Here is a 15,747-nt window from a genome sequence, read left to right on the forward strand (position 1 = left end):
CTGCGGGGAGCTCTCATCCTTAAAACTCCCTGCAGAAAAGCGTGAGCACTTCTCCGATTATTATTATTATTATTATTATTATTATTATTATTATTATTATTATTATTATTATTATTATTGGAGTCGACAATGATTGTATTTTAAAATTTTATAATACTTAAAAATTACATTGTATAAATACGACCTTCAATTTTAAACCACTTCTTGCCTTATAAAAACCTTTAAATTTACGTTATATGTACACTAAATATTTACATATTTATATGACATATATTTTCAGATTTTGACATCCCTGGCGTTGTTCATACCCACCCCTATTGCACTAAAAAGGAATTAAACATGAATGCAAATAGATTTTTAGTTTTTTGTTTTGTTTTGTTTTATTTACTTAAACATACTGTACAGTATCAAAGTGTCCAAATAACGAATTTCAAAGACATCTCATAAAATAAAAAAACGTATGACAACCGAGACTCATAATATTACATGCATATATTTATAATCGTGCTTTTCTTTTTGGTGTCTGTGTACAACTTATTAAAAGCGATGCTGAACAAATTAATAATAATTAATCAGACTTTTAGGAAATATTGTTTTTTTCAATGCGCATGATGCTGCGCCCTGTTGCTCACTCACAGTTCTTGCTTCCAAATAATAATAACGCCTCCAAAATCATAACAATAAATAACAATTTAACAAGCAAAAAAAAATCCAGAATAAAGCGCAAAACTCAACACACGCGCACACAAATACCGACTGACTCCTTCGCTGAGGAGAAGAAAACGCGCGGTGTTCGGCGCGAGCGCAAGAGGAAGAGATGCAAGAGGCGGGAGGAAAGAGGAGGGGGAGCGCCGTGATGGAGCACCAAGCAGACCAATAGGGCTCGGGGTGGGCGGGGTCTGCGCAGCTCTCAGCGCTCCCGCACGGGCCGCTTAAAGTTTGTTTGTTCTCCGCGCGCAGAGTCGTGATGAAAACGTGTTAGTCATCCCGCTCGGCGATAATCAGACGGGTCTGATTCGGGGAGATCCCACACGAGCCCCATCTTTGAGGCCATTAGGCGCCAAACTGACTTAACCGATATACTTTTTTTAGTCCCCCTCCAGTTTGTCTCTTGCTTTCTTACTCGTTCCCTCTTGCTTTCTCTCTGGCCCTGAGGAACAAACGACGGCGGTGAAGTTTTGCCATCACAAACGGAGATCGCTTTTCTTTCTTTTTTTTTCTTTTTTTTGAGAAACGAGGAGAGCCCGAAAACACACTCCAAAGAGTCAGTGTGTGTTTGTGTGTGGAGGACAACAACAACGAAAAACGAAAAAAAAAACGACTCTAAAAAAAAAATACAGCGCGGATGTTTGACCGCATCCTATCGGACACTTTGCGTGAACTGAAACTGATCCCGGCGATGACCGTCTGAAAGAGACACTACAGCACAGACACAGAAGACGCCGCAGGGTCACGTCACGCGTGGGTACGGCATGGACATTGCTGTGGTGTCCGAGAGAAGTTGATAGCCACCAGCGGCCACCCGGTTCGCGCAGAAGGGTTAAAGCGATCAAGCGAGGGCGAGGGGAGCTGGGAAACCCAGCCTCATTGGGTGGGAGAGCCGGAGAGACAGGAGTCCCCAGCAAATCAGCGGCTAATTGATTAAAGAGACTTCATTTGTGTGTGAGAGAGAGAGAAGGAGAGAGAGCAAGAGGAGGAGGGGGTGTTGGAAGAAGAAGAGGAGGAGGAGGACATCAGCAGAAGGAGGAGGAGGAAGAGAGGGGGGAGGAGGAGGAGGAGGAGGTGGTGGCTGGCGAGGTGCCAATCGCCTTTCAAAGAACCCGTATGATTAATCGCGAGGCATTATTGATAATCATAACGGGATACACGCGCGGTGGATGGGCTCGAGCGCCCTGATTTCGGGACGTTTCTCGGCGACTTTTTTCCTTTCCCCCCCGTCGCTCTCTCGTGGCTGAGACGCGAGGCCAGCATGTCGCGGAGGAAGCAGGCGAAGCCGCAGCATTTCCAGTCCGAGCCGCAGCTGCCCGGCACGGAGCACAATGGTAAGTTGGAGCGCGGCACTTCTACGCCACTCTGGGCTATAGGTGGGCTTCTTCTCTCGCCCCGTCCCGTGCAGTCTCGTCCCGTTCTAACCGGCATGCGTTCAGAGTTTCTGGAAGGTACCAAACTGAGGAGAAACATTTTCAAGCACAATGAAAGACTAAAAGTCTAAAAATGGAAGGACTTTTCCTTTTTTAAATGTTTTGTAAGTTTTAGCGCTATATTTACAGGCTGCTTCCCTCAAGCTTTATGCAACAAAAAAGTAACTCAGAATCTGGTTGAATCGTTGAGTCGTTAAAGCTGCTTGCAGTTAATTCCGTCTTTGAAAACAAAAAAATTAAGTAAATTTGCACAATGTTGTTTAAAAAAAAAAGGTATTTCAGGGACTCGCCAAGTTAACGGCACCTCTTGGAGGTTAGTTATGGTTAGTTATTGTAAGAAGAAAAAAAGCTAATAATTTTGTTTCTCTTTGCTACAACTAATACAACTCCAGTAACCCATAGAAGTTTGAAGTTTGCTTTCAGTCTTTTTCCTCCTTCATATCCTCTGCGTTAAGAGTGCTTCATGGAGCTCAGACCCACAGTTAGAGCTTCAATACACAAAAACAGGCCTTCTTTAAAAATACGCTTGTTTTTATATTAATTTAGTTTTGAGGAAAAAACAAACATACAATGTTAAGCCATATTTGTTTCCTACATTCGCTCCATTATTTCTATTTTTTTGTGTTACTTAACTTGCAAGGAAAAAAGTCTCCGCATCTCTGCTTGCTTTAGTGTTATCATTAAACTCGATTCTCCATACTTTAATTGTAAGTTTGAAGTTTCTCCGACTTTCTCCGACTGTTTACATGCGTCCAGCCGTGTTACATACATAAAAAAATAAACTCAGATCTGTTGCAAACAGTCTAGTATGGTTTGTATGGTATGTCTATATATTTTTAACTATACCATATTTTTATGTTTAATAAGTGTCCTTTATTTATTTATGTTGCTATTCGTATATTTTCGTCGTATATAAAGAGCCGTTTGATGCCAATTCACGCCAAAAACATGACACTTTTTGACGAGAGAAAAAATAGTGATTCTCAACGAAAGCTATTTATAATCCGAAAACTTCTACATGTGAAATTTTAAGTTTATTTAGTGCATTTTAAAGACAAAGTAAAGCCTTATATAGCCTATGTACAGATGCAGGCTACAGGTTGGCTAGTCCAGGGATCTAGAAGCCAAATTAAAATGCATTAATTCAAGTTGCATATTAGGCTTATGTTTTGTAAACGTACGAATCCGTTGTATTCTGTTATTTTTTATGCGAGTTTTTTATTATTATTATTTTATCAGCTATGGTGTGAGTTGAGCGGACAGTTTCTAGTCTTAAGTTTTTCAAACCTGCGCCTTTCAAAGACTGACTAAAGCCGAATAAGATTGAATAAGGCCCATTTGAGGTATAAAAGGCGTTTGAAGCGCATTAACATTTCTTCTATAAAGTGGCCTATTTATGGCTTAAAAGTCCTCGCGCAGAGCTGCTCCATCTATCTCAGCTTTCACCGTTTGATAGCAGGTTTCATCTTGCTAATTTTGAAAGGACGCTTTGATGCGATAAGGGTTTGGTTTTAGTATCGAAACTCAGGTAATTTTCTACACAATTAGGCTTCTTGATTCAATTTAACATATTGTTTCCAAATGGCACGCACGGTGCACTATCACAAGTTTCTGAGGCAGGACATGAAAGGCTTTGCTTTGACTACTGTCATCTTAATGTCCGTCATATGGTTTCCCTCACTCTGGAGATAAGACTATTTTTTGCTGCTAAAATAGTCTACAAGTTTTTTTTTTTTTTTTCAGATGTCTTAAACGCTGTTTGAGAGGAATACGTTTGTTAAATTTATTTTAAGCTATTTTTAATTTCCAAAGTCGGAAATCATGTAATATGTAATAATACATTTTTAGATATATTTTAGATAAATAATCTTTGTAAAATGTGTCAGTTTTATTCTGCCTGCGATTTAGTTTTTAGTTTTTGTTTTTTCCGCAACTGACATATGTGTTAAAGTTACTTACGCTTGGTGTTGTCTTTTTAGTTGTTGTTGTTTTTTTAGCCTGTATTTACAATCACACATTTCCCGCATAAAATAAGATCTGGTATTCTTACCTAATATACGATGTATTACTACTTAGGAAAAGAAAATAAATGTAGGTGTAAAATATGTGTTGCCTGCGAAGAGCCGACAGTCTAAAGTTTATGCCATTTTCTTAGAAAATAACGTCAAGAGCAGAATTTGCCACCGTAAACTTAATAAAGTAGTGAATGGCAACGTTTGTCATATAGTTTCAGCTGAACAAGTTGACCGTTTCAGTTATTCCACTAAACACAAAGCAAGTCTAAATGCTTAACCTGTTGACTGGCCTACTCATATGCATGCATTGCATGATCTCTCCCATTTTGAATTGACCCCATTCACAAGCTCTTGTTGGGAATGGAATCACAGCTTAACTATGCTTAAGTGGAAAACTCAAGGCCGCTTGTTGTCACGCAGTCAGGGGGTCTTGTCCAGCATTAGGCTGAAGCAGGGAAACAGAGATGGAAAGGAGAGGTTTCTGTCCCTGTTGGCCCATCACCGAGGGTGGGATGTGAAGCTGTTTTAACCTTTGCCAGGCTCACACTGTGGGGAGTTGAGGAGAGATCAGGTCACGCCGTGTCTGTATGTGCTGCGTCACTGACCCCCAGAGTGTCTGCCTAAAGCCAGCCTAGCAGGAACTGCTGCTTTATTGGGAGGGGGTGTGTGTGGGGGTTTGGGAGTGTGTGGGGTTTGGAGGGTGGGGGTATTGAATGTGTCTGCTTTCCCCTTTCACCCCAACAAACATGCTCCCCACCCAGAGAAAGACAGCGAAAGCGAGAGGTTCATAGGGAGCTCCCCTCGTGCAAACAAATAGTCCTGGACCCCTACCATCAACAGGGATTTGGTTGGTTGTCTTTTTTTTCTGTTGTTGTCACTGCCATGGTTTGTGTAGTGGAAGTTTGGAAGTAGCCTTGAGGACCCAACTTTGCTTTGTAAGTCCCCTCTCACACCAAGTTTGTTTGAGGCAGTGTCACTAGAGCACAAGGCTGAGCTCAAGCTGACCAGCAGAGAAGAGCTTTACAGGAACCCCATCTAGTGTTCATTGGGAAGTTTCTGAAAGGCAGAAAAAGAGAGAGGAGGAGGGTTGGAAGAAGGGAGGGAAGGAGAGAAAGAGAGAGAGAGTGAGAGAGAGAAATGAAGAGTGTGTGAACAATAACTGCTTCTTCGAAGTAAAGCGACGCCTGCAGCAGAGCAAAACAACGTAGGAAATAGAGTATGTTTTTTACATTTTTCTATTTCTCTTATTTACTTATTTTCCAATTTTCCAAATCACTTCTTTTACACTCTCTAAACTTTCTTTTTCTGCTCCTCCTGCATGTTTTGATTTGGTCCGAGCAATAGTTTAGTGGACCTCCTGTACTAAAAACTGTCAACTATAGTTATAGTGTAGATCCCGTAAGAACTAGTACTTAATTTCGACTAATCTTTAACTTAAATCAGAATCTTTAAACAAGCATGAGCATTTTTCATAGTGTGCTTCTGCTGCTTTGTGACTAGCACTTTGTAATTTTGTTCAGCATATATAACATATATATTTCTTTGATTCTTTTAATCAAAACATTTCCTTGCTTATAATTAATTTTACACATACAGGGCGTAGTCATTTTGTCAAGTTGTGTATATTGCATTTGTAATGCACTGTGATTATAACAATTTTGCTCAAAAGCAAGATTGTTTTTGAGGTGTAAGAGGAATGCTGATGTTTGAGCTTTAGAGTTTGAATTGCCACAAAATTGCCTGAAAAAATGTTTGTGTTTCTTTTACTGAAGTGCATATTTCTAAACCATTCTTAAAAGCGTTTCCTAATGCTTGCCTAACTCGACTATTATTATGAGCATATACAGTGCCGTGCATTAAGAAGCACTTCAGCCGTTCAAATTATTGTCAGGATATTATTTTCTGTACAGCAGATATATATGTTTTTTATTTAAGGTTTTTAATAAGGTCTTTAATAAAAAGGCTTCCAATGCATTTAAGCAACCTATTCACGAAAAAGTTTTAACTCTAATTATTAATTGTTTTTGAAATTCTACAAAATGAAATTGGGTAATGTTTTAATTTAAATGTATGTTAGAGAAAGTACCTTTTCTTAAAACAAATACCATGTTCATTTTTTATTTATTTATTTAATTTTATGAAAAACTTATTTAAATTTTTATTTAAAACTTGCTTAAAACAAGTAAAAATTATGCACTTATATTATATTATGATATTTATAAAAAAAAAACTAGACTGTTAGACAACATACACTCCAAAAATAGAATCAAGCAACAGACAATTTTTTTTAGTAAAATGTACTTTATTTTTTATTATTTTTACATTATTAATAATGTATATGATTGTGTATATTTATGTATAAGTATGTACATCTTGACATTAGTTAAGATTAGTTAAGTGCACTTATGTAAAAAGTAATAAACATAGATTAACCCTTTACCGTAAACCATTAACAAATTTTCACATAATCTCCCTTCCCCCTTGACTAAATTAAAACACTTTTTTTCTAATAATCAGCCACGCCTAAATCTTTTCTCTTTTCTGCTGTGATATTAAAAACTTTTCATCATAAAGTTGACTTTTCTCATCCGGCGGACACGGTGCTGGTGTGAGGCAAGGCTTTAGTGTCATGGCAACTTTAGCGTTATCTGATGTTCCAGCACAGAGAAACATTGAAGGAGGATAATCCGTGAATTAAAGAGGATCTGTTCTAGAAACAGCCATGATGAGCGGGCCAGGCCCTCGCCCCCTCGCCCCCTCTGCCCTGCTCCGACGCTCCCATGCTGGGGAACAATGGGGAGCCATCCTGTCTCCCGGCAGGGCCGGGACACACTTCTGCAGGGGTTTCATTTGCAAATGAATCCCCACACTGATGAAAATGTAGAGGGTGAAGCCCCACAATGAAGGGGATTCATAGAAAATTGCAATTTGTAAATCAACTTGTATGTTAAACAGCAAGATTTTTGCGGGATACAAAGAAGGAGGGGTGGGAGAAAGAGAGCGAGAGAGAAAGAGAAAGAGAGATAGAAGTCTGTATGGAGGCCACAGCCCTAGAGGGATAAAAGAGAGACAGCAAAGTATTTCTCACCGCTTCCCTTTTTAAAATTCTGCTGCTTTGTAATTTTTTTTTAAAGAAAATTGTCAAAACCTGTTTTGCCTTTTGTTTTGAAAGATCTGTTGCTTATGCTTATTTATATATGCTGAAAATATTATTCAAATAATTACATTAGCTTTGTGACCTTTATAATTTTTTTTTGCATCTCTGCGAGGTTCAGTTGCTGTATACACAGATATATTTGCAAATACACACTGTTACGATAAATACAACCATTTAACACCAACCTTCAATACTAAAAAAAAACAACAAAAAAAAAACAATCGCAGAGCATGAAACATTTTTATTCTCTTATTTTTTTAAATTGTGTATTTAAATTTTTATGCCTTTTGTAGAGCATGAAACAAATATATATATATATATATATATATATATATATATATATATATATATATATATATATATATATATATATATGCATTTTTGAACACACTTATCCCAGATTACGTTAGTCCCTGTAGTGGCAGCAAAGAGCACAGCAGGCCGATTTGAATGCCGAGGGCCTGCTTGTTCTGTCAGATCCTGATTGCAGGCCGACTAGATACAAATTAGTTTAGTGACAGGGATAACCTGTCCAAGATGCCCACAGTTGGTTGAAAATGAGCAAAGTTGACAGCAAATTGAAAGTCTAATAAGTCCTTCAAATGGTTGATTTGTGCCTAGTGGACATGTAGGCATTGAGGAGTATGAAATATTGGAAATCAATGTCTCTCTATGAAATTTCATTAGGCCCCATTGTCCTCAGTTCATAGTATTTTATGTTTTGATGGATTGTCTGAAGAAAATGATTACCTAAGGTGGTGGGAACGAGGGAACTCAGATACACATCTTCAAAGATCACATTTCAGCAATATTTAAGTCTTATTGATCTTTTTTTCTTTTTTATCCTGTTTCACGTAGCTCAGCTGTGAAGTAGTCTTTTTTCCTAATCTGTTTTGGCTTTATTGTCCCCTTTTTTAATGGTTGTTTTTTATGTATCAAGAGGATAAGTGTTAAACTGATTAACAGAACATTAACAACAAAAGAATTTGAACAGATAAAGCTGCTTCTTCAGCTGCAAAACATTTCTAATCACTAATCCCCTTGTTCTCTCTCCCTGTTTCTCTCTTCCCCCCTCTCTCTTTTCTTTTCAGGGGACACAGAACCTGGCTTGGACGACCCCCCTTGCAAGGACTCGGGTGCCCATGTCTGTGGCAGATGCTGTGCTGAGTTCTTTGAACTGTCGGATCTTGAACAACACCAGAAGAATTGCACTAAGAATCAATTAGTTCTGATCGTGAATGAGAATCCTGCGTCTCCTTCCGGAACTTTTTCTCCAGGCTCATCTCCCCATAATCCTGATGAGCAGGTGAATGACATGACTAATAACGCAGACCAAGTCGAGTGTGCTGATCTTTTAGACCATAACTCACTGGATAAAGAGGAAGCCATGGATGTGGACGTGTCGGCGATCTCTGCTGCCCACGATGACGGAAATAGACCCATGGAGAGAAGCAGCCCCATTAATGGCAGCAGCGAAGGAGTCCATGGCGATAGGGGCAGTACTCGACCCAATCTGGGCAGCTCTGCTATCTCAGCCTCACTACCTCAGCTTGGCAATCTTTCAGAGCTGGGAAACTTCTCTGTGATGAACAGCAATGTTATCATTGAAAATCTCCAGAGCACCAAAGTGGCAGTGGCCCAGTTCTCTCAGGAGACAAGATCATCAGGAGGCAAGAGGGTTGCAGTACCTGCTCTTATGGAGCAACTTCTAGCTCTACAGCAGCAGCAGATCCACCAGTTGCAGTTAATAGAGCAGATTCGTCATCAGATCCTTTTGCTAGCATCCCAGTCTCCTGAGTTACAGGTTCCACCCACTTCCTCCCCTGGGACAGCGGCTTCATCCACCAGCCCACTAACCACACTCAGCTCCCACCTGTCCCAGCAGTTAGCGGCTGCAGCAGGGCTAGCTCAGAGCCTGGCTAGCCAGTCTGCTAGCATTAGCAGCCTGAAACAGATGGCTAGTGCTGTGAAGCTACCTCAAAGCAACTCAAGCATGGGAGAGTCATCTCAAAGTCTGGGAGCACTAGGGACAGCCGTGGTCAATAACCAGGCACCAGAGAAAAGGGCTGGATATTCTGGAAGTCTGCATGCCCAGCTAGGCAACCCATCCCTAGCAAAGTCATCTACGCCAGCCTTTGGGATAGGAAGCCTGCTGAATCCTGTGGCAAACCCACTTCTACCTCAGCCCCCACCGGGAAACCCAATGTTCTCCAGTGCTCTTCCAAGTGTTGGAACCACAGTCGAGGATCTCAACTCACTTGCAGCGTTAGCTCAGCAAAGAAAAGGCAAGTCACCTAACGTGTCTTCCTTTGAGCCCAAGAGCAGCTCAGAGGAAGCGTTCTTCAAGCATAAATGCAGGTTTTGTGCCAAGGTGTTTGGGAGTGACAGTGCCTTGCAGATCCACTTGCGTTCGCATACAGGAGAGAGGCCGTACAAATGCAACATCTGTGGGAACCGCTTTTCAACTCGTGGCAACTTAAAAGTTCACTTCCAGCGTCATAAAGAGAAGTATCCTCATATTCAGATGAACCCGTATCCAGTCCCAGAGCATTTGGATAACATTCCAACCAGCACCGGCATTCCTTACGGGATGTCAATGGCACCAGAGAAGCCAGTCACAAGCTGGTTGGACAGCAAGCCTGTACTGTCCACTTTGAGCTCATCAGTTGGCATGTTGCTTCCACCAACTATGCCAAGCTTGCCACCATTTATCAAGAAGGAGGAGAATCATTCTGTGTCTGTAACAAGCCCTTCCCACTCTGCAAAGAGTGACTCAGGTCCAGTCGAACCATCCACAAAAAGCAGTGATGTTGCCTCAGAAGGCGATGGTGCAACCTTGCCTACCTCAAATGGGAAAACTGAAGAAAACTGTCAGTCTTTAAGCTTCACAACAAACACAATCTCAATGGGAGAGAGCAAGACAGAATACACCACCTCTAACAGTCCTCCAATGGCAACCAATCCTTTGATGCCACTGATGTCAGAGCAGTTTAAGGCTAAATTCCCATTTGGAGGCCTTCTAGATCCTTTGCAAGGCTCAGAAACGTCAAAGTTGCAGCAACTGGTGGAGAACATTGACAGGAAGGTGACAGATCCTAATGAGTGTGTCATCTGCCATCGTGTCCTAAGCTGCCAGAGTGCCCTGAAAATGCACTATCGCACGCATACAGGAGAACGGCCATTCAAATGCAAAATTTGCGGCCGTGCCTTCACCACTAAAGGCAACTTGAAGACCCACTACAGTGTCCATCGTGCCATGCCACCTCTGAGGGTACAGCACTCTTGCCCTATCTGCCAGAAGAAGTTCACCAATGCTGTCGTGCTGCAGCAGCACATCCGTATGCACATGGGTGGCCAGATCCCCAACACCCCTCTTCCTGAAAGCTATCCAGAATCTATGGGCTCTGACGCTGGCTCATTTGAAGAGAGAAACTTTGACGATCTTGACAACTTCTCAGACGACAACATGGAGGGGCTGGAAGATGGTCCAGATAGCAGTGTTCCAGACACACCAAAATCTGCTGATGCTTCCCAGGACAGCCTCTGCTCTTCACCTGTGCCACAGGAGCTGTCAAGTCTTGACCACCAGGATAAGAATGTCCTGCAGGGGCTGATAGAGGAATCGCAGTTGAACAGAGCAAAAGCAACAGAAAATGGCTCAATGGAAGGGGATCGCTTCACAAATGATTCGTCCTCACTGGGGGGTGACATAGAGAGCCAAAGTGCAGGAAGTCCAGCTGTCTCTGAATCTACCTCCTCCATGCAAGCTCCATCACCATCTAGTGGTGCCCCCCAGCAACACAGATCCCCAAGTCTGGAAGAGCGTCAACATAGAGCACCATCACTGGAGCACATAAGTGCAGGCCTCATGCAAACCCATTCCTCAAGTCTAGGGGCTCTGGACCTAACCTCCATGAACGCTTCGAGAGACCCACTGGGCATGCTTTTTCCCTTTCGCGAGCGAGGCACCTCCAAGAACACATCATGTGACATCTGTGGCAAGACATTTGCCTGTCAGAGTGCCTTGGACATCCATTACCGAAGCCATACCAAAGAAAGGCCATTCATTTGCACAGCTTGCAACCGGGGCTTCTCCACCAAGGGCAATCTGAAGCAACACATGCTGACCCATCAGATGAGGGATCTGCCTTCCCAGCTTTTTGAGCCTAATACCAGCCTGGCTTCCAGTCCCACACCTTCCCTTCTCTCTGTCGGATCCCTGTCCTCCATGATCAAGACTGAGATCAATGGCTTCCTTCATGCTCCTCCACACGATGGAAAAGATCTTCCCTCAAGCTTGGTGACCTCCTCTGCTTCCACATCTCCAGTGCTTTCTTCAGCTCCTCCAAGGCGAACTCCCAAGCAGCACTACTGCAACACATGTGGGAAGATGTTCTCTTCATCCAGTGCTCTGCAGATCCATGAGAGGACCCACACTGGAGAAAAACCCTTTGCCTGCACCATCTGCGGACGCGCATTCACCACCAAAGGAAATCTCAAGGTAATAATTTTTATTAACTGTATCTAATAGACAGGTTTTTATAGGTATATTTGCCAGTGAGAGAACTTTATTTATAATTTATCCATTTGGGTTTATTATTAAGATTCACACATATATGGGAGATAAAAAAAAGAAAGATCACCTCAGCCGTGCTGAAATAAAGGTGTACATACAAGTGGAAAGGTTGAGTCACCCCATTAATATGAATATTGGGCAGAAACCTGAGAGTGTGATTGATGGAGCACAGCCAGGAATGCTTCGCTTAACAGGCTTTAACTACAGTTACCAGCGGCAACCACCCTTAGCTGCAGCTTTCTCAGTGTTTTTCCAGGGGTTATCTTGTGAAAAACGTGAGCTTCTCTTTGATCATAAAGAGTAAGGCCCCCCCACTCACAGATAAACAGGAACTGCATGGGTTTTATGTGGACATGTGTGATCGTACCACTCGCCTGTGAAGAGTTGAGGAAACCTGACACACTGGAGGCTTCATTTTCAGGAAGCAATGTAAATCTCTAACTAGATTCAAATTTCCCCTCTGAATAAATCAGTAATTATAGTGCACTCTTTGGCTGCTGCAGAGAAAGGCACACAAAAAAAATACAGATTAGACTGAATAGACTTCAGTCTGCGTTATTCTGTTCATTAGTTTTTGCTGCTTAAATTTTATTTTCAATTGTTTAGCACAGCTTTGGCATAGCTTTCCCACCACATCACAATTATGTAAGCTATTTGCGAAAAACTGAATGTCTATTTTTTTTAAACTGTTTAGGCTGAATTTACCACAGGCCCAGAGAGATTAAATTATCTGCATTCCTTTAGAAATATGCAAATTGATATCATGTGTTTCTTAACATTTCGGTAGATAGTTTACAGACATTACGTATTTCTTAATTAGTATTTTTTTGCTAAGTTTCGGCAGTTTTTACATTTTGAGTTGTTACTGGTCTTTACACTTTTTTAGGTAGATTAAGGATGGACCAATAGAAATGATTCAATGTTATTTATACTAAAATATTTACACATTGACTTCCATTAACAGTTAAGACGGTTTTCCATCTCCTATGAAGTTGCTATTGATTGCGATCATATGCTTAAATAAGAAGACATACAAGCCACACTTTTTTAATAATAGCCATGACAGTGAATTTTACCCAGAACAGGGCTTGTCCTTGGAAGTTCCATCTGCTTTAAAAGGGACGTGATACGAGATTGTTTATACGATGTATTTTTCTCATGCTAATGTCTGGACCTCAAACACTGCCTTCGGTGGGGCAATCTCGACACTAATTAGTTGTTATATTCTTTGTTTTTCCATTGCATCATCTTGTGTGCACCATGCTGATTTGAGGCCAAATTTGCAAACATTACTGACCCCCACCCCCACCCTCTCTCTGTCTAGGTTCACATGGGTACTCACATGTGGAACAGCGCACCAGCCCGGCGAGGACGCAGGCTTTCTGTAGACGGCCCAATGGCCTTCCTGGGCACGAACCCAGTCAAGTTCCCCGAGCTCTTTCAGAAGGACTTGTCGGGCAGAGCGGGGAATGGAGACCCGGCTAGCTTCTGGAACCAGTATGCTGCTGCCTTCTCCAATGGCCTGGCCATGAAGACCAATGAGATATCTGTGATCCAGAATGGAGGCTTGCCACCCTCTCTTTCTGGAAGCGTGGGAAATGGGGGCAGTTCTCCCATTGGTGGCTTGACAGGCAGCATCGACAAGCTGCACACCTCCGAGCCCAACGCAGCACTGGCAGGCCTGGAGAAGATGGCCAACACGGAAAACGGAACTCACTTCCGCTTCACTCGTTTCATGGAGGACAACAAGGAGATTGTCACTAACTAGGGGACGAACAGCGCTTCTGTGGTACATGCTGATACACACATAAACACTTGCAGACATGTACTTACACATGCACAAGAGAACGAGTGAGAGACAGAGCGAGAACAAGCGCAGGAAAAAAAATCAGCTCTTGCTTGCCATTGAGACTTTAGTTTGAAGAGGACTTGCTTTTTTGTACAATGTACAACACGTTAAAAGTTTTACGGAGCTTATTTATTAGTGATTATAACCTTGCTCAAAAGAAAAAAAAAACAAAGTGGAAACATTAACAGTTACTTAGTTTTCATTTTATTTTCTGTTTTACCGCCAGAACGGAGCTGTGTGATTGTGTAAAAGTGTGCTTTTTTGGAACTTTTAGCATTTCTGGCTAGATGACTTTTACTTTGGTATTAAATTATTTCTATCTGTAGTATGTATAACACAACTGTTGATGTTTGTGATGCATTAGAGCTTGAATAAGCATAAACAAAAGGATGTAAATACTGTACACTGATCCGTGCTAGATGGTTTACCAGCTGTGTATTAACCCCTTACAGTGAACCACCAAACCCCAGCCCCCTCGCCCCCACATTTCCTCCAGAGTGAGGACATGCAGGATAGTTCTATTATTTTCTTTATTTAAGTAAAATGACAAACACAGGCATAACTACATCTCAGCTGTTATTTTTTTTTAGAAATTATTCTTTGTTTTTTGGATGTTTATTGTATTGTGGTTTTTCACTTTCATTTTAGTTTTTATTTTCCTCTTTTTTCTTGTTGCTATAGACTACAGAGCTTCAACTACCATCATTGTTACACAAGAAAGTACCAAGAAAGGTCCATATACTTACAAGTTTCGACATATAACTGAGAAATAAATTAAAATATATGGAGGAAAAGTCTACTTCTAGAAGTAAAGAAGAAATGATTTTTTAAAAAACGAGCTGGGTTTCCACATTGCTGCTACTTCTAGCATCTTCCTTTGACATCAGATTCAAAAGGCGTGTACATACTGTCAAATGTGGAACAATGAATTCCAACCCAACAAATGTACATAAATGTTGCTCAAAAGACAAGGTCCATCTCGGCTAGGGGACAAACGATAGTGTTTTTATAAATAGAAATATATATTAGGTTTGAAAACCGTTGGACTGTTACATGCACTTTCTTGGAAAGTTGGAAAATCTTTAAGGGTCCAGTTTCTCTACAGTTTAATACCTACTAACAACTACAATACTGTAATTCTTTATTCTAATAATCAAATACATCTGTTTTCCAAAAGAAATTGTGTTGCTGCTTCTCTTCTTTCACATACAGCCAACACATATCTGGTGTTTCTTCTGATGACCACATTTGACTATATCAGATGCTTAAGATGTTCATTGCAGTTGTGGTTAAATGGTTAAATTGACACTGTGGCAGTTCAAACTTGATATGTCAGAACTTTCCTCTTTTCTTCCACACCTTCCTTCAGAAAACAGTCTACTTTAATATGGACGCTTCCCTCCGCATTTTCTCTGCTCAGACGCAAATGTAATTTAGGTGAATAGCCCATGGCCATTAAAAAACAGGCTGCAGCACAAGTCAAGATTTCAGTTCATCATTCCGCCGGCTGGCAGGCCTCTGAATCTTTAATTAAAGAATCGATCGCTTTAGGAGCCGCTGTCTTTCTGCGTTTGTTTCGATGGATTGATCAGACCTGCCTGCCTTGAAAAGAGAAACTTTTTTATGGGCTACGTTTCCTCATGTAGAGCAGAAAATGAAGGGGTATTTAAACATTTTCTTTTATTTTAAGGCGGGTGGTAAAATGTTAAGAGAGCTTTGAGATGGTAAGAAAAAGTAGAGGTTGTCATTATTGTTAAGACGAATGTAAAATGTATATATTTATGTGTGTATACAGTCTATATATATATGTAGCTTAAAATATGATGTTTTATATACATTTGACAACAAATATATAATTAATTGAAAAATGCAAATTTGTTTAACCGGAATTAAAGAAAATTGAGAATCAAAATTGAGAATTACACCAAACACAACATTTCCAAGGTCTATTTTAACGTTTTGTAAACTTTCTTGTTTTTTTTTTTTGTTTTTTTTGTGGGAAAGGCACG

At 40.9% G+C, this 15,747-nt stretch overlaps 1 protein-coding gene across 1 annotated transcript; it reads left to right on the forward strand.

Annotated features, from left to right (window-relative positions):
- Positions 1-391: 391 nt before the first annotated feature.
- On the forward strand, positions 392-14,918 carry sall1a (spalt-like transcription factor 1a). The gene is made up of 3 exons (XM_007244830.4): positions 392-2,042; positions 8,405-11,814; positions 13,214-14,918. The coding sequence occupies exons 1-3, from the start codon at positions 1,970-1,972 to the stop codon at positions 13,655-13,657; spliced, it is 3,927 nt and encodes a 1,308-aa protein (XP_007244892.2). The 5' UTR covers positions 392-1,969; the 3' UTR covers positions 13,658-14,918.
- The last annotated feature ends 829 nt before the right edge of the window (positions 14,919-15,747 follow it).

The sequence above is a fragment of the Astyanax mexicanus genome, chromosome 23 (genome assembly GCF_023375975.1).
Source record: "Astyanax mexicanus isolate ESR-SI-001 chromosome 23, AstMex3_surface, whole genome shotgun sequence".
NCBI classification, from domain to species: Eukaryota; Metazoa; Chordata; class Actinopteri; order Characiformes; family Acestrorhamphidae; genus Astyanax; species Astyanax mexicanus.

Excerpts from the sequence above, each read along its gene's own strand:
- sall1a (XM_007244830.4), top strand. The coding sequence starts at position 1,970 with ATGTCGCGGAGGAAGCAGGCGAAGCCGCAGCATTTCCAGTCCGAGCCG. Across the intron at positions 2,043-8,404 it reads GCCCGGCACGGAGCACAATG|GGGACACAGAACCTGGCTTG; the intron begins GTAAGTTGGAGC and ends TTTTCTTTTCAG. Across the intron at positions 11,815-13,213 it reads CCACCAAAGGAAATCTCAAG|GTTCACATGGGTACTCACAT; the intron begins GTAATAATTTTT and ends CTCTCTGTCTAG.